This window comes from Chaetodon auriga, chromosome 6, assembly GCF_051107435.1.
Source record: "Chaetodon auriga isolate fChaAug3 chromosome 6, fChaAug3.hap1, whole genome shotgun sequence".
Lineage (NCBI taxonomy): Eukaryota > Metazoa > Chordata > Actinopteri > Chaetodontiformes > Chaetodontidae > Chaetodon > Chaetodon auriga.
This window is the reverse complement of record NC_135079.1, coordinates 12,627,287-12,655,285: the sequence shown is the minus strand read 5'-3', so window position 1 is coordinate 12,655,285 and position 27,999 is coordinate 12,627,287. Positions and strand designations below refer to the sequence as shown.

The 27,999-nt window shown below is 42.0% G+C and overlaps 1 protein-coding gene across 3 annotated transcripts in view; it reads right to left on the bottom strand.

The window, feature by feature from the left end:
• frmd5a (FERM domain containing 5a) overlaps window positions 1-27,999 on the bottom strand; it is a 59,849-nt gene that overhangs the window by 17,457 nt on the left and 14,393 nt on the right. For all 3 annotated transcript variants that reach the window (XM_076732559.1, XM_076732561.1, XM_076732560.1), the window contains exons 2-3: window positions 2,191-2,295; window positions 317-359 (exon numbers count right to left, since the gene is read on the bottom strand). In XM_076732559.1, coding sequence (XP_076588674.1) covers window positions 317-359; window positions 2,191-2,295 — 148 coding nt within the window. The remainder of the gene's footprint in view (window positions 1-316; window positions 360-2,190; window positions 2,296-27,999) is intronic.

Below are 27,999 nucleotides of genomic sequence, written 5' to 3'. Positions count from 1 at the left end.
GTTAAGTAGCATAAAATGGAAATGTTCAAGTAAATAGCAAGAACCTCAATATTGTACTTAAGCACACTCGTTAATATTTCAGTAAATTGGTTACATTTCACTGTTTTGAGAAGCTGTAACAAGCAAATGTTTCATGTTTTCATGGGATAAATGACTTAAATGATTAATCGACTGTCTGTTTGTGCTGTTTAATGTTTTAGTTGTGCATCAAATATGTATTAAGTCATTCATCAACATCAGTGCAGACGTTGTGTTGAGGAAGAAGGCTTTAATCGTCGAGCTTTATAGATTTTAAACATGAACTCAAAATACTTACACTTCATTTGCTTTGAGATTGATTTTGTGAACTCCAACCAGTGCTGCATTAGAAAGAAAAACAGATGAATGCAAATGATTCAATGTCACAGAAATATCCTGTCTGAGTTATCCACACATCAAATCATTCGGCTGACACTTTGAACATCTGTCGCCATGATGCTCAGCTGTTACTACTGACAGTTTGGTGGGAAAACCCGTTCGTGCCACATATGGTGCTACAGCAGCACGAGCGGAGCAATAGAGCATCGCTTCTAAAGAATTTGCAGGTTGAAGGTACGACAGCAGAGGTCTGTTTGTTAGAGCGTGACGGCTGATTAGACAACAGGTTTTGACTGCTCCTGCTGGAGGTGACAGTCGTACAGGCTCTGCGTGTCTACGAGCAGACTGGGATCCTTCATTCTCTCTGGGAGCATATTTTGTCTCCAGCTTTCTCCCAGGTTGCATTCTCGCCAACCCAACCCACCCACAGCAACAACCACCAAAATAGTCCTGAGTGACAGCATAGGAAATGCAGCATCAGCAGGACTTGGCTCTTGTCTGCAGGACTACAACATGATCTGTGAACACGTGAATACTTCATGAATCAAGCAGTGCTCGCTACATGCCTCACAGCAGACGAGCCCGATGGAACTACCGTCAGTCTGAGAGGCGGCGTGAATAAGAGAGAGTGAAGAACACAACTTTTCACTCTGGACCACAGTCTCACTCTATTTCTTCCAACTAAATCAAATCCAATCCATTTTTAAAGCATAGCCTCACGTGATTTTTATATGGACACAAAGCAACGCTGTCATGTGTGTGTGAAGTCATTCTCAGTTCAAATTCAACCACTTCTGCTTTTCAAATATCGCATGCAGTAGATGTAACAAGGCTGAATTCAGACTAGTAATTTCATTCAAAGTTACCTGGTCTTATAACAACAGCAGAAATGATTTCAACATTTTAGGAATTTTTTTTTTCTTTTTTGCAGAGAGTTAGTTGAGTTAGGTTACTTAGTCCTCTGCTAGACCCTCTTAAAAGTTCAAAAGAATGCCTAACAGCACCTCTAAAGCTCACTAACATGTAACTGTATCTCCTTTGTTAAAGGTCCAGTGTGTCAAATTTAGTGGGATCTGTCAGCAGAATGTGGCAGAAATGGAATATAATATTCTCAAGTATGTTTTTATTAGTGTATAATCACCTGAAAATAAGAATTGCTGTGTTTTCATTACTTAAGAATGAGCTGTTTATATCTACGGAGGACGCGGGTCCTCTTCTACAGAGTCCGCCATGTTGCACCGCCATGTTTCTACAGTAGCCCTGAGCGGACAAACCAAACACTGCCTCTAAGAGAGTGCTTTTCACCTTTTTTTACAACTTCTGTGGCCTCACCACTAGATGGCAGTAAACCCTACACACTGGTCCTTTAAATCCATACACAAACAGACATGTAAGAGCAACAATTTGTGGTTTTAGACGGAGTTTCTGCTCTTTGGAGTCCGGCTCCATTCTAAATGCATGGGAATGACAGTCATATCAATGCTTCAGCTAACTCTCATCAAGAAAGCTAAAAATGATATTTCCCAACATGTGAACCTATTCTTTTAAAGCAGCAACAATGTCATCAAATGACAGGACTGGTTAGTCTAAAACTAAGTAGAAACTTCAGTACTACTCTTTGGTGTGTATCATATGATTGTTACAAAGAGCAAAATGAGATGTCAAGAAAATGAACTTTTCTTGACATCTCAGTTCACTTTAATGTTTGTGACTTCTTCTGGGAGATGGGCATGCATGGTGTTGTGTACCAATACTTGTGTACCAATTTACTCCTATTAAAAATACCATATGAATACCTTATAAAGTGGAAAAAGAAACTGCACACAAACTGACCCGCTGCTTGTCTGGATCCACATATCTGATGCCAAAATAGTCTTTCTCCAGCAAGTTGAGGTGGTGGCAGATGAGGTCAAACAGATACTGTCCCTTAGCATCCCGCTATAATACAAGAGAAGAAAAAACAAAAATTCAGCAAGAATAGCCACCACGACAAATCACAAACATATTCAAACATGTGGCCAAAAATAGATTCGGCACAGAAAAGCCACTGTCCTGCGTTCAAACATGGGAAATAATTCCTGCAAGCAGAATGTGCTTCAGAGTTTTTTTAAACCCTGCCAGAGATATCTCAGATTCATCCAATATTAATACACAGCCAGAGCCATCTGAAGTGTCTGGAATAAACCCTGTCCACATCTGAAAGAAAGGATGGATTAAATATGCTGAGACCTCATTGGTGTTTTGCTAATACTCTGCATTCTGAACCTTATGAAGAAGCTTCCATGAGAGAGACATTTGTGTACAGAGCAGCACACACAGAGGCCTGGGCGTCCTGCACTGTGTCCAATACATTTCTGATACCCTCCTCCCTGTTCACAACAATGTATCTGCATAACACGGCTGAACATCCTGGCTCGAACCAAAAAACTGGGATCAGAGTAGAACGGATTTTCTTGTCAAGATCCGACAGCAGCACATAATACAGTTTGCAGCGCTCCATAGCATTGGCTGTTTAGAAAAGATGGCTGGACAGAAAGAAATGAAGCGCTGCTCTTCAACATAATTTGTCACTTTCCCTCTGGAGGATTGTCACACACCAATGAGGGATGCTGATATAATTGGCATAAGTACATTAAGAGTAATGAGTACAAGTGGGCATCGCTGCATAATAAACGACAAGTTCTTCGACTAATCAAAGGCTGCAGAGGTGCCACACTGCAAATCAGTGTGAGTCACTGTGAAGAACTGCAATCAAGGGAGACTCAAACTGCACCAATACACATTAAAAAACTCAACCCGCAAAGGTTTTAAGTCAATTCACAAGACTAGATATCATTAACTGGCATGTCTTTTGGGGGTCACATACCTCAAAATAGTTTTAATTAAATCAGGAATGCTCTGTTGTCTTTGACATTTCAGCATCTTGACTTGTGTGGCATTAAAGCGTTGCATCAGAGCATATTTCTGCTAAATGTGATGAGGTTAGAAGGTGGGTGTGATTAATCAGGATCAAGAAGACAGCAAACATTAAACCAGGGGTCACTCCAGTGGTGGTACTGTTCACCGTCTCTCCCTATGGCACATCATGCCAACGTGTCACATCACAGACTGTCACACGAGCATTTGGAGGTAACTATCAGATTATTGGTCTTTTTTTTGTTGTTATTAGTTCATTGATCTTCTGATCTAAACCATCAAACCTTTGCAAATTTAAAACTGTACTGAAGCTCTCATACAGCTGCTCATTCCTCAAACTATATTATTAAAATCTAAAAATGATACCACACCGGTGTCTGATGGACAAGTCTCAGCCCACACGCTGACTCATGAGGAGGTCAGCCGAGGTCAAGGTCGGACAGCCGCAGGCGGCCGCCTCGCTCCTCCTTCCTCTCCTTCCCTGCTCATTTACACTCTGACAGCGAATGGAAGTGTCACTGGCAGCACTCTCCTCCATGTCATTACTCAGGCTGCAGATAACAGGCACTTCATTAGAACAAAGGCCTGTCGATGCCTGGCTCGTCCCTCAACCGCTCTAACTCTCTGTAACACCAAATGCCGATAGGAGGTGCGCTGCTGGAGGTAACTGACCTTTCTGTAGCGAGACCGAGGGGCTTCACAGGTGCTCGCCACTGTCACACTGAGACAGTCCCTTGCTGTACTAGTAACCAATCTGACGTGGCTGTTAACTTACAGGGCCTTGATTAAATGAAGGAACAACACATGAACTCATGCGGATGGGCAAATGCAAAAATAAAATAAATAAAATAAAATAAATTAAAAAAACACACATGCATGAAGATTTTTGCAAATCACTGATGTCATGAGGATCCACTAATCCATGAGTTTGAGTTGCTGGGTTTCAACTGTCTTTCTCCACTAACCTGATTTCTGTGTGCGAGAAACCCAGTTTCCATAAACAAGGTAGGGGATTAGAGAAATACGAGTGTACCAGCTACACACACAATAATGTGCCAATCCTGCTTAATCTAAACTAATTAAAACATCAAATCTGTAACACAATGAAAGCTAAAAACATGTATGTTTTAAAGCATGAAGCAGCCGTCTTCCTGTGGTTTTATCACTGGGCTCAGAATCCTGCTATAAGGAGTCACAGGGAGCGACGAAGCAGGCCACAAATTAAAAAACGGTTCTGTGTGGAGAGGACACACTGAGTCAGAAAAGACATCTGCTCCTTTGTTGCGAGGAAAGAGCAAGTTTGTTAGTATTCAGCAGCACTCCCACCAACCACCCCCCCTTTCCCCCCTTTCTTGCTCTCCGGTGCCCCCTACCTCCGTCTCTGCCCCACACAGAGCACAGCTGCATTATTCCCCCGCTGGTGTCTCTAATTACAAGATTGAGGTGATTGCAGAAGAGAAAGGAAGTCCTGAAATTTCTAATTAACACTAATGAACCTTTTCCTCAACTAGATTGGCATCTCAATATAGGCCTACAGAAGCCTCAGCAGACTTACAACAAAGTTTCATTGGTTTGAAAGAGTTTTTTAAAAAGCCAGGTGACCAAGTGCGACCTTCTTTTTACTACATCCAATCCTGCTGTGTTGTATTTGTTGAATAAACAGACTCGAACCCTCTGTCACCTCCCTTTGAAGAAAAGTGTGAAAAACAATCAACCCAGTTTTATCAAGAATTTTCATGCATTCGTCTAGAGATGTTTAAGAAAGATGTTTCACAGACAAGCTGGTAATAATCTCAAAATTCAGCACGTTAACACAGTGGATCCCACCAGACCTATCAGGTGGCAGTTTGTAGAACATTGGCTGTAACATCAAGTGATGAGAAGCCATTCACTCAAACGGCATCCGCCACTAAAACAAGAAGAAGAAGAAGAAGAAGAAGAAGAAGAAGAAGAAGAAGAAGAAGAAGAAGAAGAAAGGTGAGAGGGATGGAGTCCCAGGCAAAAAGGCTGAACGTTTGTGCAACGCTCTCATCGAATGGACGGACGGGTTACTTCATGAAGAGCAACATCTGTCAACGTCGTGCTCTTTATAAAACATGCCACATGGATTGTTGCATATCACACGGTGGGTAAGATGACAAATCCGCCAAGCATAAGCGCCCCCCCTCTCCTCACAACTGTCTCTCTTGCCAGCAGCCTCTCTCAAAAATCACAACTGAAACATAATGTGTAAGTGATGTGAACATATCCTTCAAGCAATACATCAATAAACTCCCCCCTTTTCTTTTATAAAGCTACTTTTCATCAAAAGGCAGAGCCTGAACGAAGCAACAGCTGATCAGTATATTGTATATTTTTGCTTGTTTTTACACTCATGATTATTCATCTCATAGTGTCTTATTTGTTTAACCAATGCCGCGGAATGGAAAAATTTGTGTTTTGCATCTATTTATTATTTGCCATTTATTGTGATTAATGTTTGCATCTCTCATGAGCTTCCATCTGATCTGATGGGCATCTCAGGAAGACACAAAGGAATTAAACAGATGTTTCTGACATTCCTCTGACTGAAAACAACACAATGCTTCCTAAAGAGCCCCCAGTGTACAATGGACACTGTCCTTTCAGATTAATCATTAAAATGGTCTCCATGTCAACGCAGGAGCACAGACCATTAATAAAAGATTGCATCACTTTATAGTGGGAGGAGTGGGAACCCGATGCCATTGACTGTGCGGGACTGTGTGTGTGTTTGTGTGTGTGTGAGCAGTGTAAAGCTAAAGGCACCTAGAGCCTCGAGATGATTTCTCTGGTTTCATAAGCAGATTACTTTCTTTTGTCCCAGGAGTCTGAGCGATTGCTCTGGTTAATGTGTCAGAGCGATTCAGCCTCTCGCCCGAGCGGCACGGAGTTCAAGTCATGACCCTGCCACTTCAGCTGGGACTGGGAGCACGCAGAGGCCAACCCACATCCACTTAGACTCAATATTAAGCTCTCTTTGCCGTTTGCTGTAAAATCAAGTCTGCTCCTTTCAAGTCATAAAGTGAAATGCTTTTCCCACCTGCTTCAAGCTAACTAATCTCACAATATAACAAAACAGTCTGTTCTACATGCATTATGTTGCAGCATAAAGAGTTAATTACTATCAAAGATGTGTCAGTCTACACATTTCCTGATTCCTGTTGTAAATCATATATATTATTACTACACTAGACATTTTGGTCCTTATTGTGACTTTCTAAAACAACAGATTCATGCAGGCTGTTGCAGTATTCAAGTAAAATTGTCCAACAGCGATTTCAAACATGTCTTAACTGATGCCACTTGATAGCATTAGTTTGAATCTGCTGAGTTCTGAAAAACAATGGAAAAAGCGCTGCTTGGATGTCTCAGTAATGACACAAGAAGCAGGTGCTCCTGACGCACAAGCAGGCTTCCCTCCACGAGAAAGGGAATCCATTACTGCCTGAAATTCAAGGCACGGTGCTTTGTTAAAGCACCAGACGTTTCTATTGTGGCTAAATGATTAAAAACAAGAGCAGCGTGTATTGGCACACACTGGTTGAGTTCTTTTCAGCACCATATTTAAAGATCAATGCCAAGAAATCAGGGTTTTAAAACAGTGCTGTTAAAATCATATAGCAGTAAACAAAAGGCTGCTTTGGGCTTACATTCATGCTGCACACTCTCAAACGGTCAACACTGCAAATACAGTTCTCAGGGTCCAGTGGCTACTGAGAACAAGTCTTCAGTAAGAAATACACTGAAAGTGTCTTTAATATGAAACTCTAAAAACTTCGTCTCCCACTGAGCCAGAGCCAGCCAGCAATTATCACAGTCATTAGCTGAGGAGGACAGGAGCAGGTGAGGATAAAATATGATTTCTGAGAGGAAAGAACTCAATCAATGACATCAGCCTCACAGGGATCCACCGGTTGGACAGAGAGAAAGAAATTAAAGAAGGTGAGGTGAGGCCAAACGCTCCATGAAATAAAACAAAATGCCTTTTCTCCCTAAGATGCAAAACCAATTGATCAGCATGGCAAAACGTGTGCCATCGCTGTAGTAGCTCTGTAGCAACTCTTCGATAGGGTTATTTATTAAAGGAAGGAAACACAGAACATGTAACAGACAGTGACAGGATACCTCAAGAATGATTAAAACTCTTCACTCTGACTATTCTACTTCATCAATCATCAAAGAAATCACAAAACGGACAAGACAACATTGACAATCATCATCAACATCACATTGTCAGAGTGACGCCTAAAGCAACAATACAGCATAAAGTCCAACGGCGCATTTTAAGATCTAACAAACACCGACCGTAAATGTCACAAGCACACAGGCACACGCGATATAATGTGATGCAGCCGTAATGCAGAGCGTTTGTATAAGACGATGCTGTGAAACGGTTTGCGTTTCACAGTCCCACCAGGCGAAAAGTGGGCCATCAAAACATGATGGGAATGTGCGCGGTTTTGCCCCAGAAATGTAAGAAATCAAGAGAATAAGTGCAGCAAAAGACAGCTGTGGATAGAGCGATATGGATAATTGCTTTTAAAGCTTCTCGACAATGGAAAGTTTGAATGGGGGAACTGTGAGTTGGAATTAATGATTAAAAGAGGAATTTATGAGACAAGGATGTTCTATTCAGCTAAATGCAAAGGCTTCACAGCTCAGAAATGATTCATAATTGATATATTTAGCTGTAACCCCACTTGACCCTGTTGGCACGGTGTTCAATAACTCTATGGCATCATGACGTGCAGTATGTTATCGTACTTCAACACAAACTTTGATTCAGAGTTCTGCACAACAAGGCCAACTGTTAATCTTCCAGTCAAATTCTACATGCTACATTGGACGGGGAACTGAAGTTTGCAGGTTATTTTCATTCTATAATGTGATAAGAGGATCAGAAGCACAATGGTGGTTGGCTTTGTCTGCTAATGCTTTATAATATAAGATATTAAGTAATTATACAAGAAAAAAAAGGCAACGCAGTCCAATTAAAAGTGACAATGAGCTGAGTGAAGACACCACGCAAGGAAACATTGCAAAAAACAAAGCAGCAGCCTTTCTTTTAGTTGCCTTTAATGCATATCTGAAACTATTGCTCAGGCGAGTGGAGCTACCAGCTCAGATCTGTCCCACTGCTCTACGCCTGCAGTTACAAATCATGATTATAGCAGGATTTAAAAAATTATTATATTGAGATATAATGAATATATTATCGCAGTATCATATTACAATTTAGGGGTTTTAAAACCGTTTTCAACTCTAGAAACAGAAATGGATTAGCATCGTCTTAAACAAGCATCATGCAAAACCTTTTCGAAGTTATAGGTGTTTCCAAACAAGACTAAAGAGTCTACGACCATGCTAGCAGCTCTGAAAGTGTCCTTAAGTCTTGTGTTAACATGCCCACAATAACAATGCTGGCATGCTGATGGTATGTAGGTATAATATTCACCATATTCACCATCGCTTTTAGTTGGTATGCTAAAATTTGTTGCTAGCACAAGTACAGGCTGGTGGTTGATTAGGAGAAAAGTGACAATTTTTTGTAAATACAGTGTCATCACTCTCGAGTACATGCCATTCATAACAGCGCTCGCTTTCACTTATAAATAGCCACTGCACGATAAAACATGACCACTCAGATACAGACAGAATGCGCCCTAAGCACCTGAGAAGTGGCTGTAGATGTGCATTTGATGGAGAGTTATTTGTGACATGTGCCTAAGTGATTCTGCATCTTCCTGCAGGCACGAGGAAATGAATATGTTTCGTCTCGTCGATGACAAGAAATTTCTGTGTCATTAGTCCTTCGGCCCACCGGTGATGGATTTCACTGCCAGCCTGGTTCTAATAGCTTTTCTGTCACATCTCTCAGCTGCACTTAGAGCTGAGCATTGCGGGTACAATAAATAAATAAAAAATCCCCCCTGGGACCACCGTGCAGAGCTGTACATTTTAAATAATCAAAGCACGGATAACACGTCAACCAGCCTCTGGACTGGTCCACTGTTGGCCAGCTGAACACTTGACTGCTTTTTTTACTATCCACATCTCTTGTTGCGATGCTGAGCATAGACTTGTTCCCCCTCTGCACAACAGTTAGGTTCTCTTACTAAAAAGTGTGACAAATACCCCCAAAACAGAATGAGCAGCACAATTGGTGTCATGCTTGGGATTAGCATATAAACAATGCTTCATTTCTTGGCATTTTCACAGCTCTGGTGCGCCAGTTCGGTCTCCCCCAGTGTAGTGAAAGGCTGTCAGGCAGTGACTCAGAGTCGCTAATTCAGACTGTATCAGCCCCTCAGACCTGACATTTATTCTCATGCACTGTTAACCTCTACATGAAATGAGAACTGGGCAGTCTTACAGCATGCAGTATTATCAGCTACATCTAGGTTTAGCCCACAGGCGAGATGAGTTGAATCAGACATTCACATTAGAGTTGCTGGCAAAGACTCATTCACACACTGACTAATGTCTGTTGTTTATCAACAGCCATAAACACTGCACTATTGGATTTCTTTGCAAGGGCAGCTGTTAATGCCTCTGGGCCTTAAGTGTGTCTTTTCATCCTTGTCATAAATGCCATTTAAGAACATTAGGCCCTAACGCAAACTGTACCCACGCAGGTTCATCATGAGAAGTTGTTAAAAGCTGCTCTACATGGTCTAATAATTGGACTCGGGCTATAACTTCCACAGTGTGTCTCAACCTCGGGCTTTTATTAAACAATGAGCCTCATCCTCTTTGCCAAAGCTAACCCCCTGTCAGGCTGAGGCAGCTGGAGCTTCACCACTTTCCAAGCTACCATCTCTAAAATATGCGTGGACACCCATCGGGGCTAATTGTTCCATTATATCACAACACCTTCTGCTTGGCACGATTATCGGTGCAGATAACGCAAAAGCCCTTTCTGTGAGGGCGCACGCTCGCTGGTTTCATCTCACGATCCCCTCCTGTCTCTACTGTACACCGATGAACTCTGATTGCCTTCCTGTTTCACATTTACCGGCTTTCAGTTTTCCTCTGGTTTATTTCTCGCAAAGCCGCCCTTCTTCCCGCTACTTAAAGAATGTGTCGACACAAACAAAACAGCTGCTTAAAGCATCGTGTGTCTCCTTCAATAAACTGCTGCCGTCAGATCTTTAATGAAAAGCAAGACTGCATGAGATAGAGGGCAGAGAGACAAAGGCTTTCTGGGAAGAAGAGAATTCACTCAGACGCAGCTATCTTTTGATTGTCAAACTGTAATTTCCCTTCTGAATTCTTGGTCTTCTTCCATTATTATTGAAGAGGGATATTTCCCAGCCGCAGCCTCTGCTATTTTTGTCAAGTGGGCTGATTGAATGAGAGCTCACAGGGGAAAACATCAGTTGGGAATGGCCCTTTTGCCATCTTACATGTGACAAAATTCAATAGAATCACTGCTTCGTGGTAAAAATATCTTGAATATTAAATCGGGATGGCAAATTACTATTATTCCCAGCAGTTTACACACTTTTCCTTAAAATAAAGAATATTTTTGTGCTGTTTGGATACCTGTGAACAATAGTTTTGCACTTCAGAATCAGTTGGGTTGCAGTGAAGAAGAAGCCCCAGGGCTCCATCTATGGCCGTGTTTGTTCCTGAGATTCGCTCCTCCTCTGTCACATTAAGTTAGCCCAGCACGAGGCTACCTTGTCTCAAACAGTCAACTCGTCTCAGAGCCTCGAACCAGTGTTGACCAGAGAGGTGATGACAGACACATCACCTCGTCTGCTGTGTTTAATAAATAGATTCAGAAGTGCTTAACGGAGCTAAAATGGGGCTTGTTTATGTCTTATTTTGCCGGTGTGAGACTGGAAGTACGGGTGAAATCATGAGGCAGAAATTCCAGGAGAGATCCTTTGTAATGGAACACTTTCTTGTCTGAATGAGCTTTGGTGTAATTGGCTCTGTTTACACCTGGCCAGTCACAAGGAGACAGCTCCAAGTATGGCAGTTCACACCTTGCATTAGAATGCGTTTCCAAATGTGTCTCGAGTGACCGCTTGTGATTGGATGTCTCTTCCTCGCTCTATATGCAAATAAATTCATGTAGAAGTTCTGTTCACGCTTTGCCTGGAATGGACATCAGACAGCGAGTTGTGTGTGCGTCCTCAATTCATCATGCGTGCTGTCCACTTGTGATCAGATCTTCCAAGATGCACATTAATGCTAGGTGTAAACAGGGCCATTGTTTGTATTATTTTGCTCAGGAGGGAACAAACTGACCCAATCAAAAAGCTTGACTAACACCAGCAGACATAGGCTCAGTTTTCTGGTCCTCAGTGGTGTATCTGCAGATCGTGGGTACAAAGAAAACCGTCCAGTCAGAGCATGGTGAGAACCTCTTTCCTGTTTGCATAATTAAGAGCTTTTAAACACCTCTGACTAATTTATAACTTCAGTAAAGGCCGTGCGTAGTTTGTGGAGCAGAATTTAAATATTTTCATATCTCAGCAAGTGCTTGAGGCTCTAATGTAGGTTCTCTGACTTTCCACGCAGCAAAATCACGCAGAAGCAGCGCTGTGCAACATACTGACAGGTGCCTTTGGAAACCGAAAAATAACATTGCAACAGTATCATTTGTTTCCTCAAGCCCAAAGCACACAGACGCTCTATTATTCGTCAAGGCAATGTAATTAAAATGCACATTTGCCAGTAAGGCACAGTGATAAGATTGCTGCTGTAGAGTCAAAGGCGACACATTAAAGTGAGCAAGAAGAGAAAAAGGCAGCAGCATCCTTTGGAGTGAATTCAAGCTTTTCTGTATTGAGTAGGCAGAAGCTTGATTTTTCTGGCTCTGCTGATGAAGTCACTTCCAGACTTTGCAGAGTGGACACACTGTCACTGAGGAAGTCATTGTCAGTCAACCAAAAATAACTGGTCAGAGATGAAAGAACAAGTCTTTTTTTCTTTTTAAACTAATCTTAGTAATCGGTATCTTAAAACACAAAGAATGACAATTTACTGTTTTCCACATTCTGGTTACATATTTCCTGGTTTTTAACGTCTGTTTTGGGTAATCCAGCAAATTAAAATTCAGACTTTAATACGTCATTACATTAATGCAAAAATCATACCATAAGGCAGTCCTGCTCACTGATTTGTTACCTTGCCTACAGATTCTATTAAGGGATTAGGTGCTGTACCGTATTATAAATTTATGGCAAAATCTGTGACGGTAGACATATTTAGTGTCTTTCCATATAAATCACCATATCACCTACTCTTTGCACCGAACATAACACTTAAGTTAGAGGGTTGCATTTTAATCATTTTGACAGCCGGCTGCGATCAGTGTGAGCACAGAGGATGAAAACCTCATACAAGTTGCTCTGCTGGCCTCGTCAGAAGCTCCAGATTTATTGATAAAAACAAAGATATTGTTCTTTACAATGTTACACAACACAGTCATGAAGTAGTGCCTCTTTGTAAACAGCATGTAGTTGCCCCTCACTGTGGTGACGCCTGAATTTTACTCACTGCGCCTTGAGTACGTATGATGACTTCCCACATGTTTTGTTGCTGTGTCTGACTCCAGCATGCCAGAGGCGCTCAGTGTTCTGTAAATCAGAGTCAGTTTAGCTCTGAAGTAAACCTCTGCTGCTACAAAATGTAACAACAGCTACCACAGTTGGTCGTCTACTACTAGATTTACTACACTGTGTACGTATCTGGATATCCCGGTCTGCGTATGGTGTGACAGCAGTTCTTGTGTGACTGGCAGAAAGGCTAGCCAGCTGATTGACTGGTGGACAGACGCTGAGCTGCATTTCTAAGAATTGGCACTCCTCAGCTGTTTTAAACGTCTCATGCCGAGCAGAGGGGCCCTCCATGGTGCCACTTCACCCTTCCCATTGTCTCCAGAGCCCCAGGAAAGATTACTTTCTAGTGGTGAATCCAGCCATAAAAATGCAGAAAGCTGTTTGGCCCTAGAGACTAGCTGCCTGTGCACACAGGCGTGAAAGGCCCACCACTGCCCCTGTGTGTCAACGCTCTAATGGAAGCCCAAGGGAAGCAATCTTCTGGATAAATTATTCAGAGAAACTAGGTTTTCATAGAACGCAGTTCGACACAGTTATGACAAGGGTAAATCTGACCAAGGGTGGGTCATCAAACTTCCTGCTGCTGCCCCTAAATGTTCCTCTAAATGGTTGGAGAGGAAATCGGCTGAACGCAGTGACAAGGAAGAGTTCAGCACAGAGTCAGAGGCTGATAAAGCCTGCAACTAGTTTCTTCTTAAATACATTATTATAGTATGTTATCGTGCAGACTCTTCAAACCTATCTGTGCTTACATCTACAGAATGTAATTGTGACAATAATGGCTAGAGTGAAATTGTCATAATCTTATGTGGAGTAATAACATAGTTTGAGCACTGCTTCTCGCAAACAAGTACAGCAGGGGTTTGGGGCCGGGGTGGAGGAAAACATTGGGAGAAAAAGTGATCTTATTCATTCATTTAGTCTGTAATGGAGGCGTGAAAGCAAATAGAAATTCTTCAGTACGCGTAGAGAAAAACAAACTGGGGAGGTGTAGTGTTATTTTATGTTTCTACAAAATGAAAGAAACAACAGAGACGGTAATAATATATTTTCTGTCTATTGATTTTTATATGAAAAAGTAGATCAATCCAATCAGCCTGACTGGATCAAGCTACAAACTAGGGTTGATGCACTTCCTTTGTGCCTTCATTTTAGCGGGAGATCGCAACCAGCGGTAGACATAATTGCACAGTGAAAAAGAGGCTTAAAGAGAAGCAATCCAAACACAGATGGTGTCATTATTCTATGGCCATTACATTGTGCAATTAACATTTACTTCAGAATGATAAGTTAAAGCAATAAACCAGTATAATGCCAATTTGAAGTATTTTTCTCCTTCTTGCAATGTGAATAACTGGAGGTTTTCTTTTGCTCTATGATTTATAGACCAAACTATATATCGAGAAAATAATCTGCAAATTAGGAAGTAATGAAAGTTATCATTCATGAAAAATTACTGTAGAATTACTGGACTGAGGCAAGGATAAAGTCTCTGAAAATTTAATTTTAGATGTAAAACATTTAAAACACTGACGGTTGCTTCAAACACTGGTCAGCTGTCACGTTCAGTCTTTGCAGGATTTGTAGTACAGGAGCTAAAACACGCCAGCACTCCCTCAAACTATCAGTGGCTGCACGGAGGTGAAATAACCTTCAAAAGTCAGAAGCTCACATTAAAGCCAAGCAATGCCAGGCTCCAGTGTAATGGGGAATTTAGGAAATTATCTTATTGGTCACACACAATTGGATTGCCTACTGGGAAACAATGGGCCATTTTAATGCAGCTGAGCTCTCCAGTGCCCTATAACACTGAGCTGCCTTTGAAAACTCCCAGAGGACACAAATCCTTGTACTGTAAGCAGCAAAGCACTTCGACCTCATCATTTTTAAAGTCTTTCAGGACTGCAACAAGAGGAGACATAAAACAAAATCTTTCTAAAGTTTTAAAATGAGAGATTCTATTACAGAATAGACCAAGTTAGTTATTGCTCTGAGCTCAAGAGATTGAACAGGGTAATGTTCCTATAATCTGTAAACCCTCCTTTGTTTGATCTTATATGATACAATAAAATATGTGGTTACTTTTCATGGCAGGTGCTCCAAACTGTCCCGAGGAGGTTGCGGAGTTGGAACGAGGGCACAGCAGCTCTCTACTTACTTTGCACCATCATTCAGACACGATAATGAACAGAATCATTTCTTTGAGATCGTGTTATTTTCATTGATTATTTAGTGTGACAGCCATGAAGACTCTGACTATAAAGGCAAGGGCGGCTGCTGTCTGCGACCCACTGTGCTGTACTTGGCAACCAAACAGCGAGGCAGGACAAGCTAAAAAGTGCTGTTGAGCTGTTGGCTGGGGATTTGGAGTGACAGCTTATTTGAGAGATTTACTGTGGTGTCACTTATGAGGCTTCAAGGAGGAAGACTCCCGATTGCCTAATCCTTGACACTGTTAGAGCTAAATTGGATGACTCTGGAAATATTTTCTTTGATCAATGTTTTAATGAGGACAAAAGTAAACAAAGCAGCCATCCGTTGAACAAAATGTGTGAATTAAGTCTATCCCATGACAGGTTTGTGCTATCTCTACTTCAAAAGGATATATCAAACCTCCTATTCTTACATAAAATGACTGAAAATGCTGTTTTCAACAGCTTAAAACCCCCTTGGCCCCAAACAACTGTTTTGATGTTTTCCAGTCAGAGTTTCAATCACACCACAGCACAGAGACTGCTGTCTTCAATGACATCCACTTAGACACAGACAGCAGAAAAGCCTCAGTCTTGGTTTAGTTAAATCTCAGAGTTGTATTCTACACATGTTGACCGCAAGATATGACAAGAGCGATTGGAAAACTGGGCTGAACTTTCCCACCACAGTGCTAAACTGGTTTGAATCCTGTTTAAAGGACAGGGACACTTTTTGTCAACTGGTAATTACACATCTGATCATACAAAAATGACACGTGGAGTTCCACAAGGCCCCATTCCTGGGCCACTTTAAATTACAGAAAACAACTGAATATCTTACTGTAATTGAACAGACAGCACACAAATTTATAACCAGGTGACACAATGTTCCATATAAGTGCCTTCAACATATCAGTCATTAGACGGGCCAAACTTTGCTCCAACTAAACAAACATCAAAAATGAAATAACTGTCTTTGGACCTCAAATCGTTAATGTCAAAGACCACAAACCAAGATAGAAATCTTGGTGTAATCATGGACTTTAGAACACTTTAGACTTTAGAAGAACCAGTCCAGGCGTTAGTCTTCAGCAGGCTTGACCACTGTAACGCTGTCTTTACAGGCCTCTCTAAAAAGTCGATCAGACGGCAGCTGATTCAGAACGCTGCTGCCAGAGTCCTCTCTAAGAGGAGCTCTCAGATCTTTCCGCTGGCTGCCTGTGTGTCAAAGAATTGATTTTAAAATATGAGATTTATAAAGCACTGGACAGTTTAGGGCCAAAATACATTTCTGATCTGCTGCTCTGTTAAGAACCATCCAGACCCCTCAGATCACCTTGGAAAAGTCTGCTTACTGTGCCCAGAATCAAAGCTAAACGCAAACTCCCAGAAAAAAAAAACTCCCAGAAAACTTCTGACTATCACATCTTTTAGATTATAGCTTAAAACTTTTCTGTTTGCCACTGCATTTTATGGGACTCTTCATTCATATCTTGCACTACGACTGCACTGTGCCTCTGCACATAATATATTATTTTGGTGTATTTTTATCCTGTATTTCATTTCATTTAAAATCGTATCTGTGTGTCTTTTCAGAGTAATCACGGTCTATTTTTATAAGGACAAAGTCAATGTCAAATAAGTGCTTTGCTTAGCAATAGGCAGCACACTTTATGCGTAGCAGATGCATAACATCTTCTGACATGTATTGCAAAGTGTGTCAGAGCAGACACAGGAGATGGCCAGCTGTGACAGATACATTTAATGTGTATGTAAGTCACCTTCATGGACTGCTTTACGGGGGTTTTCAAAGAGCTGCCATGGCTTCAGCTTGTCCCTTAAAGCTGGAGAGGTTTATGAATCAAACCCTGTGACAGTGGGCACCTCTACAGCTAACCTTGTCTTAGGTTAACCACAGGGAAAATGAAGAAGAGCATGACTTAATTGGTTTGCACGCTTAATTAAAAGCTGGTATTTTGAGAGCAATCTGATTGTACAGCTAATATAAATTAAGCCTCTTAGGATGAATCTCCAGAAGTAGAGCAGAAAATAGAACTTTCAAAGGCTGCCGTGAGAACTCTTGTAGCCGACTTTCAGTTTCGGTAGCATGCAGCTTAGCTTGTTCTCCTCAGGGGAGACATGGTGCTGATTGTCTTATGGCCCCACAGTGACTGATGGTTAAAAACCTCCCATGTAATCACATGGGATCCAGCATCATCATGTGGTAAGACAAAGCAGAGATTGCACGTGTCTCGAAGCTTTTCAGCAGAGAATGACAAATGGCTGAGCAGGTAAGAGGAGGATCTATTAACAACACTGAAGCACAGGTGATTAAGCACTGCTCCCTTTACTAAACATCACTGATAATCTGAGTCTATCCCACTAACCCCGTCTGTCAACGTCCCAAAACAACACAAACCCGGAGGCGCAAATGAGGCCTTTTCTCTCCCCGTTATTCATTCTGAGTGAAAATATTGTCCCTCATAAGCTGATCAGACAGCAGCCGACGGTGAAAGAGACGAGCGGGGAGCTGAGCAGAAAACCTCCAGCACACAGGGTACTTAAACAGCACCGGCTTCTTATTCTCACTGCTTTCAATGGGCACGCTGTTGCATGTTCGTTGCAGAGGGCTTAGCATAATTTTGGTGCGCACAGGCCTAAGCATTAGGTGTTAAAAATATTTCAACTTTTCTCAAAGCAGAGCTGTGCTTCAAACGCGTTTTCGACAGTCTCATAGCAACAGCGGCATCCACGAGCAGCACTTACAAGGCTCTCTCACTCAGGGCCTCACTCTTCAATGCATGCCCTCTGAATGAATGTAGGCAACGTCTTGTGGAACATACACAATGTAAAGATAGCACTCAGTCTTCTTAAGCAACACTGTCTCGAATTCATCTTCAGCTGTCTCCCACACAGCTTACATAAGGTATTGATTTGAGTGTGCCAGACTTCAAATGGAAAAACAAGTGAGTAAGACGCAACTCTAAATAGCTTGGCGAATGAAATATTTAAATCTTATCAAAGAAGATCTGCTTGACTCAGAATTACTGCTTTCAACCTCACCGTAAAATGACAGCGAACTTACGTCTGATGACTGGGAAGAGTGAGCTCGGAGAAAATCTTTTTGCCTGAAGCAGAAAAATAAAGCAACCTCATCTGGACACGCATCCACAAAAAAACCCATCCATCCAGTGCAAGTGGGTCATAAGAAATAGATCGCAAAAAACAGCTGATGTTTAGGAAGCCCATTTCAATTAATATTCAGACATCAAAACTTACTAGTGTTTGTAAGTATAGCGGTTTAACAAGGGGGTAATGTATTATCTGTCATAAATCAATTGTACAGTTAAATTCACTTGAAAATGGACAAGGAAATGGCACGAGGACACCGGTAACATGACACTGAAAGATCAACAGTCCTCAAAATATCCAAATATCATCTGACACTTTCCAAGCAAGCAGAGCAGGAAGAGCAGACATTTTTCAAAGTTATGTCATTACAAAAAATCCAGTTGTGCTTGTTAAATTACTAAAAGCTGCCGCTGCTTCAAAAGTTACTTCATACTCCTCGCTCAGTTTACTGCAGCGAACTGTAGACTCAAAAATTACTCGGCCCAGAAAACATCTAGTCGACCCCTTAAAAACTGACTTCTGCCCGTCGTTTCTCTGAAGAGTCCTTGAGTTGCATTTCTGTAACAGTCATGTTTGGCAGTGACAGCAGACATTCTCTCAGTGTGGCTTCTGTCACACTTCAAGCACTGTCACGCTGGTTTGGCACAGCCCATCTTCTACAGAGGCAGCATGTATGTAGCTGAATGCTTTTTGAGGCGAACTGGCATTGTGCTGTGGAGCAATACTCGACAACTTAGTCCCAAATACATTACATAGTGAACAGGAGTGCTGCTGGTCTTAAAACACACCACGCTGGGCTTTCCTGCAGCTTTGACACATTTAAAAGCCTCTCAATCTATGATAGTGACAATGATGTGGGTGAGGTCCTCTTAAACTTATCCTGTGTTCTAAGCTACATCTAAAACTGTCCTTTCGACACAAAAAATATACTATTGTGAGCTTATCTTCCTAAATTGTTTAAAAATCTCACTTAAAATAACCATATGGTCTCAGTGTGCCACACGCATCGGTCAGGTTGTTTAAGTCATCAGACGATGGCCGTTTTCCCTCAGAGAATATTGTCTACTCAGGAAGATGCACTCAATGTTTTTCAGCAATGCTTACAAAACAAGAGTACTAACAACATTACAACTTATGGAAGTCAAACCCTGAAATGGCAGCAACATTTGTACAGGCTGCGTCGCTGCACTGTCTCAGTCGACTCTCTACACCCTGAGCACGAAAATCTTCAACTTCTAATTAAGAGAGCTGTATCTTCACAATTGAAAACAAGTGCCTGTACAAGAGCTTTCTACTTCACTGCGCAAAATGAGATTATTGCCCATCGTGCTGTAATGCCACAAAAGCAGGATGTCAGTGAGACCAAAAATGGAGAGCTCCTTGTATTTCAAAGCTGGCAGTGCTGAGAAAGAGCTCTCACAGACAGGTGTTACAGTTCACAGTCACTGACCCGGACGAAAATTAATAGAATTAACCTGACGGACAATTTGGTCTCAGGAAAAGTTTTCCAGATCCACAAAGATGAGAAATGGTGTCAGCACAAAAACTCTTTTCATGCATTTATTGCTGGATCAGTCTTTCTTTACGCCTCTAAAATGCTGTGGCGGATGCATCAATACAGGGTTTCATAAGCCAGGGTTTCTGTTCTCTGGTTTGAATGCCACGACTCTCTGCCGGTGAACAGAGGAGAGGAGTGACGGACGAAAACCAACAAGTCAATACCTTGGCAAACACATCTTACTCAGCTATTGATTATTTTGCACACCAGATGAGAAGCAAATTACCTAATGATAAAGAGAGTGCGAGAGTTTAACACCACACAAACTGTCAGTGGAGAGGAGTTTAACATCTACAATGCTGGTACATTTCCAATGACTCTGATTCAAATTTTCTGAATTTCCTTTTTGCCTCTCTAATAAAAACAGACGAGGCCGATGATTTTCATTCTACTGCAAACAAAAGCTTCCCTGATAACCTTAAAAGCATCTCGGGGGCTCAAAGGCTTCTCTGTTTTGTCGGTCGAGGCTTCTTGAACACCTTGATTACTGCAGACAGTGACTGAATGAGGTCACTGAATTGATGCTGCAGGTAGAAAGAAATGGGAGCCTGCTGACTGACAGAACGGAGATGTGACATCACCCCAGAGGGCTGATGGGAGTACAGGTGCATGCTGGTCCAGACTGCCCAGTTCACTCAAACAAATAGCATTCTGGCCCTGGAGCTTCCTAAAACATCAAAAAGGAAGGTGAGTGCAGGAAAGTCACTCAATATGAGAGAAATACCTTCAGCTGCTTTCTCACAAACAGAATCCACATCAGAGGCCATCAGGCTGCAGGAGATGGACAACATATGTGTTATGGATACTGCCACACCAGTCTACAATGCTATGAACAGATTTAAGAAACCAACTTTTCAAGAGAGCACACATCCAGGGCTGAAAACATTTTGTATTTAGCAGAGTCTGTCAGTTTTGGCACCTGATGTGTACTTAGTTTAAAGTCTTTGTCTCTTGATGGAAGTGTGTATGAGTTGAGTGAAATTTTAGTCATTTGATTTTTCCTTATTATTCAAGTCTAGTTTTAGTCAACAAAGCCAAAGACGTTTCAGTCTAGTTTGCTTTTTGTCATGTGTTTTACATTTTTATGTCATTGTGTTATGTACAGGTACTGCGTCGTTGCCATCTCATCCTTGTTTATTACAAGGTTAGTGCAAAAGGTACTATTTACTGTCACACCTGCAGCACTCTGCACTAATACAACATTTTTCATCATAGTTTTCATTGAACACTGCAGAGAATAGCAAACAAGAATATTTAGCTTAACTGCCAGTTATGTTTCATAATGGCTAAAAACATAACTGAATGGTGTGGTATAAAGTGTGCTGGAGTAAGATGCTGAAAATAATGCCACCTTTTGTATTTATTGAATAGAGGCGAAATTTTCCTGAGCAGCGAGCAACAGTTGTGTGTGTGTTCGCTTTCTGTTTCACGTCTGAATTAAGCCGTAGCTCGTCTGACTAAAACGCATTTTACAAACTGTATGATTGTCTAACCCCACTGGATGTGGTTTTAGTGATGTCGCCACAAACCAATGGCGGGAGTTATGGAAAGAGAAGTAGTAAGAAACTAGTTTTCCTTTACAATGTCACAATCATTCATTGTGGTTTTTTTTTTCCAAAGGCCAAAGACCACACTGAATACACTGATGTATTGTTACAGACACTTGAGGGGATGGCTCAACTCAGCCTTCTTGGCCTTTTCAGGATGGACAGGACCACGCAGAAAGTTCTAAAAGCAGAATCAGCGTGGCTGGTTGACCGTTGCACAAACCAGTGAAGCTGTAGCAGGAAAAAGGCTGGATCACTTCACAGCGAGCAGCCAAGAGGAACAGATTGCTTCTGCTCTGCATGATCACAGTGGGGACTGGCCTGAAAGGGGTCTTTGTTTGCCCAGGGGGAAGCTAGAATGGCATGGCTTGGCTACACAGGGTGGCATGTGGTCTGGTGTAACTGGGAGCGGGGTGGCGTGGGAGGCTGCACTTTTTACTGCTGGCCCTTTCCCCCCGTCTTTCCAACCTCTACTCAGTCATGCAGCTCTGGGAGCAATGATGTCATCCAGCGCTGCAGGCAGTGGGCAGCCTCCCTGGTGAGTCCCACTAGAAAATACAGTGCAAAGTCTGAGATTTAAAGACAGCCTCAAATATTCCTCTGCGCTTGATGAAGATGCCTTCCATGGTTAGATGAGAACAATTTGCCTCGTTATTGTCAATGTCAATTTGGGATGTATCTGCGGTGTGCTCACATGCGTGAACATTTCCCACAAATCCCAGTGGAAGATCAGGGAACCAATTAGAAAGAGGTATCAACAGACAGCTGAAACCTGAACTGAGGAAACCTATTCGTTCCATCTGTACACAGTATTACTGCGCATGAATGTTGGCTAGACCTCTCCTTAAAAGCCAAATAAGAGTTATCCTTTGAAACAGCATGACAGCAGCGAGCACTGAGCTGAATTTAACGTTCACGGTGGTGGGTTTGGTAAAGAGCATCCTTCAGCTCAGAATAAAGCGCATGAACAGAGCGCAGTGGTCCCAGAAGCAAAAGGTGTGTCTCAACACTATCATCACCTTCTACGCCCACTGTGCTGCTGCTGCTCAGCTCGAGATGGATGAGCTGTTGTAAGATGAAAATCACACAGCCCATAAGATAAGAACCTCCCCGGTCAGCAAAGGAAAACTGCAAGTGTGGAGACTGCTGATAGATTTGCCAGCATACCTGAATTTATGGCTCTAGCTTCATTCAGATTGCATACCATGAATATGTTAGAAATAATGGGATTGCCTGTAATGAATGACAAACACATGGAAACTCTTCTGGCACATCTGATAGAGGGTTGAGAAATCTGCAGCAATGCACTTTCATTTGCTTTTCACTCATCCTACATTACAATTCATTTAGAGTGCAGCATTTTTCCAGAAAATCTGAAAGAAAGACATGCCTCAGACACTGGTTCTGCGTTTCAGCTGAAGGAATAAGAGGTTTAGGTTGACTTTGGAAAGTGAATAGAGCCGAGTTGTTTCCATCCCACCGAAACAACAGAGCCACTAAATCTGTTTTAATCCTGCCAAACGAGGCTCTTGCTTCTTTTGACTTTCCCTAATTAATAAATACTTGTAATCAAATTGTAATCCCTGTTCTGGGATGAATGCGGGTGCATACAGCTATCCATTCATTTTCATTATTTAACTTCAATGACAATACAGAGTCAAACAGAGAAATACAAAAGACACACATGCACGTGTGGCCATGCTGGGGTCAGAAAAGACCACAGAGACACAGCACATGCAGTGAGGGCTGGCTGCTCAGAAAGAAAACATTCACTTGCATGACACACACAAACACACACACACACACACACACACAGGCATCAACCATCTGTATTCGGCTGTCTGTTCCAAGGACAATGATGAATGAAGGTAGGCTAAAGCGTCTTAGGATGATGCATCGCCTATTTAAATACCAATTGTCATCACTTATTGTGCTAATAATAATTAAAACAAAAATAACAATACATGATGACACATAATCACTCCTTATGTAGTCAGTTATTATAAGCATTATCGTCATAAGCTTTCTTTATGCAGTCCATAATATCATACGAGAAATTTGTCATAAGGAGCAGCTTTCGAACCTTTGAGGCAGGTTAACATAAATAAGTCAGATAAAACAAGTGATGGGTTTGTATCTCATGATGGGGGATTTTGTTCTGTGATCTTGGTTAATGAAGGTGATATCATAACACATTGTGCAGAGTTTAACAAATTCCCTGCAGAGAACCGCGACCTTGAGCCCAATTCACTATAAAAACCCTTTTAGGAAAAAAGTCCTCTAACCCCTGCAGAAGAAGCCCAGAGAGAACTGGATCTTCTGCGAACCACCAGCCTTGAGCCCAAAATGCTGATCTCATTACCAGCATGTAATCAGCCTTTTTAATGATCAGGGCCCCTTTCAGCCTCCCTCGGATCACGTCATCCATCTGCTCCACTAGGATTCAGTCCTACTTTCCTAGCCCTGAGCCCACTGGAGCACCGGCGCTGGATTAGCAGAATGCGCTAATGCTGCACCCTTCAGGCACTAATTACTGTACCAGAACAAGTGGATTTTCATCTGCGGGCTGTATTGCTCACTGTGATGTGCCGCCACTTGCTGTTGTTTTCCACTCTTTACTGGCACGCTGAATTTGTAAATACAGGAAGGGAAGACAGCAGTTTGTTCAAACAGCCAAACATAAAATCCCAGAGATAACAGGCCTGCACCCAGCTTGAATTTCAACTGCGGTGATGACGCGCAGATTGGGTGATACGGTGAGAAAACAAAAGGAAAAGCCTCGTGGAAAAATGGCAAAATCATTAAATCATGAAGGTACAGTAATAGTATCTATCTCTCTCATGATAAAGGTATGATGGGGTGAGGGAGGAAGTGGAACGTGAGGTGAGACGTAGCTGGGAGCAGAGAGTGTTTGGGCACACGTTACACAGCACACCTGGGGAGCAATGACGAAACGAGTAGTTGCCATGGCAATCAGGCGCTACAGCATCCCAGAACTCCAAGGACATGGAAATGTCATTTTTCCTTGGCCACCACTCAGGAGCACCAAAGATAGATGAGAAGACGAATTACAATCCAAGCGCATGTTTAACCTGCTATATGTCAATTTCGGCATCAACCACATGTGCACATTTAAAGGCATTTTGGTCCAGAAATCAAGGAAGAGCATCATTTCTACCTGATATGTCTTTCAATATTTAAAGATATATTTAAGCACTCATCCAGTGATGCCTCAGAAAGATGAAACCAGCCACGATTCACACCAGAAGGATAAGCATTCAGATATAACATACGACAGAAAGTAGGGCCGCATCTTCATGGTTCATTGGACTAAATTCTAAAAGCGGAGTGTTTTTCTCTAATCCTCTCAGGCTAGTGGTTACATAAAACATCTTGATTGAGAAAAATAATCCACGACTGGGTATCAGAACAGGGTCACAGAGAAATAAACCTGCACAGTTGGTTGTGTTCTCAACATACCGGCGTTGGAGATGAAGAACAGCTAGAAAACCTGGATTAGACCTGCACAGCTGCAACTGACCACAGGCTCTCTGCTGGTATGTAATTTATATGTGCGAGATGATTATGGGGTTTAAATCAGTCAAGACCTTGTCTTCTACTTCACTGCTAAAAAAAAAAAAAGACAAAATATAAAAGAGAGACAGCAGGAAAATATGAACCAGCTTTCAATATCACTCATACTTCATTTTCTGTGAATTCAATGTCTGCTGCCTTCGTGTGACCTTATTCTCTAAAAGGAATGAGGCATCCATCTGTCTTTCTCCAGTGTTGACATCCTGAAGGATTTGTGGCCTTGCTTAAATAATATTATATTGTTGGTTTGGCAGTCGGCTGTGCCCCCTCTCCCTTTCTCTCCCTGCCTCCCCACTGTGACTCATCATGCAATAACCTTGACAAATGACCTTTAACACCCACACTCAGCATAACACTGACAAGATTTACAAAGCACTTTAGAATTGGCCTTCATCTCCGCACATCTATCATCTTCCCAATTATATAGGTCTCCAAACATTTATATGCTCATGATTCACTCTCTGAACAACTACCTATGAATTTGATAAAACCTGTGGGTTGGTGCACTATGGAGACATAATATTGTCTGATTCAGTACGGTATTAGAGGCAATTTCATGCTGTACCCAGCCTGCTGGTGAGTTGGTGTGGTCGTGTTGACCAGCTTGACACCCTTTTGCACCTGGGTCTCACACGGTAAAGGGCTGTGATATGTAGTTACTTTACATTCGTATTAAAACAAATAAGGATTACTGTCAATCATGGCAAAAAAACAAAACCACCGATATCTGTGGTGTAGGGTACGCAAGGAGGAAAAGTGGAGCAGTGCAATATGCCAAGCACTGTCCTGAGGGACAAATGCAATGTGCAGCATGTACATTACTGCCAAAAATGCCTGTGCCTGCTTGAATTGGGCCAAAGAAACATGCTTGTGTTGAACACCTCATGTAGTTGAGAGGAAATGTGTGTATTCTGAGGTTACTGTAACCAGGAAACGATCTTCATTTTATTTTCAAACAGCAGAAACCGTGTGCAGCATTAACAGAGAGAGAAGCTAATGCTCATGCATTATGGACATGCAAGTAAGAAGCGATAGATACCTTTTCAGCCGAAGCTATGTGCTGGCTAAGCAGCTTGGGATGAACTACTCAGTTGGGATGCTCCATCCAACGTTTAATACATCTACAGTGTAAATAATGTGCATCTAAGAGTTATGACCTTCAACAGCGGAACGCTTGAGGAATTAACAAAGATGTGACTGAGGTGAAAATAGAAAGGATTTGTGCTGTTTAGCGACAGCTGTGCCTAATCCTGATAGACCTTTTTCACAGCAGATGTTTTGACGTCATGTCCGTCTTTTAACAATATCCTCAGTGTTACTTAACGTAGAAGCATGGGGCTCTGATGGATAACGTAATGACCCTGCAGGTTTCTGCTACGGCCACCAGTTTAAATGATTCCAGCTTTGTTTCAGAGAAATCCTAGAGGTACAAGATTCAAAACCTTGCAGCAGAAAACGAGAGATGGTGCTATCGTCGTTAAATTCATGCAGAGGTGCAGGTTTAAGGAACAGTTTGTCAAATCAGCTTCCTCGACAGCACAGTTTTTAGCTTCAGCCCCCGTGTAACAGAATCTGAGCGCTGTGATTGGATGCTTCTTGCTGAAACGCACCTTGGGAATTTGTATATACACAAGCTTGTGACTTGGACTTTTTATCAAAGAACCAAATATTTTCTAACACAGAAGCAAATCTTTTGCACCGATGATTCACCCAGAACTGTTTCATGCTGATCCAAGCTGCTTCAACTCTGAGTCATGCAACGTTGTCTGAGAGAAAAATTAATGGGACATTAACGTCCAGAACCAAGGGCGCTGAAAATAGCCACTCCTACTTTGCAACTCAATAACATTAATGATGGTTTTGTTCCATTTAGTGACACTGGAACATGGTTTGCAGCAATAATCAACGTTATTTTACACCAGCGATTGGCAAATCAAAATGTCTGCCATAAGAAAAGACTGTAAGAAACGCCAAACATGTCACACAATTCTGCTGAGCCTCCACAGTCCTTGTCTTATGTGCTTTGATTCAGAGACAACAGTCTTAGCGATAAATCAAATCAAGGTGATGTTTGCAGTGAATGAAGTGGGCAGTGAAGTATTGACTGCAAAGTCTGGCCAACTGTCACAGAGCAAACAGGGCCTGACAGCTGGCTGGTAATTACTCCACCATTCGCAGAAGGGCGCAGCCTTGGCAAGGACTCAAACACTCATTTTTTTTTGCTCACGCTACAGTTCAAAAAGATGAAAGTTCAGAACTTGTGAAGTATCAGAGATAAGCAATATGCTGATTTCTGCCAAATTAGCAATAACCCACCTTGGCATTGGTTGAGGAGAAGGGGCCTGCATTGAGTTTCATTAATGTAACTGGGATAGTAATGTCACTTTCCACATAAAGTGTAGTAAAGTCTGAATATCAAACATCCCCAGTATTCTGTAAAAAGAAAAATACATAATTCATAAATTCGTTCATCTATTATTTAGGCCCTTGCAACTTTAAGAAACAGTCTGGCTGAGGCAATGATGTAATTAATGCAAAGGGAGGATGTACCACAGCATCTTACAATTTCATCACTTCCCATTGGTGGCGTCAATGATGACCGACAAACCCCCTATACTATTGTTTGTTTTTAATGATGCCCCTGTGTACAAATCCAAACTTTCTTTAGTATGACTCAAACCTATAGAGACTGGTGCTTGAGGAATGAAAAGGTACACAGCTGATGCAGTAAATACAAGTAAACAGTCTATTAAAAAAAATAAATGTACTGGCACCAGCTACACTAGATTTGGGGCTACAATAAAGAATCATCTTAGCTTGATTGCACCTCTGCACTCCGCAGCCATGACTGCCACCACAAAACATCATTACCAAGCCAGCAGCAACAATCAGTGTGCTCCCACCACAGGAGAGGGGTAATGGGATGTCCTGAACGGCACTCCTGGGGGCTTTCCATAAAGCTGTGCTGCCACTCCTCAGTTAGCTACCCTCATTAATTATAGAAGCCAGTTAATGTCTACTGTATAAGAGGCAGTTCAAGAAAGCCCCGAGGAGCCAAGAGGGGAGGGTGGTCAATGCAGATGCTGCAGCAAAACTTGGCCGTTCAT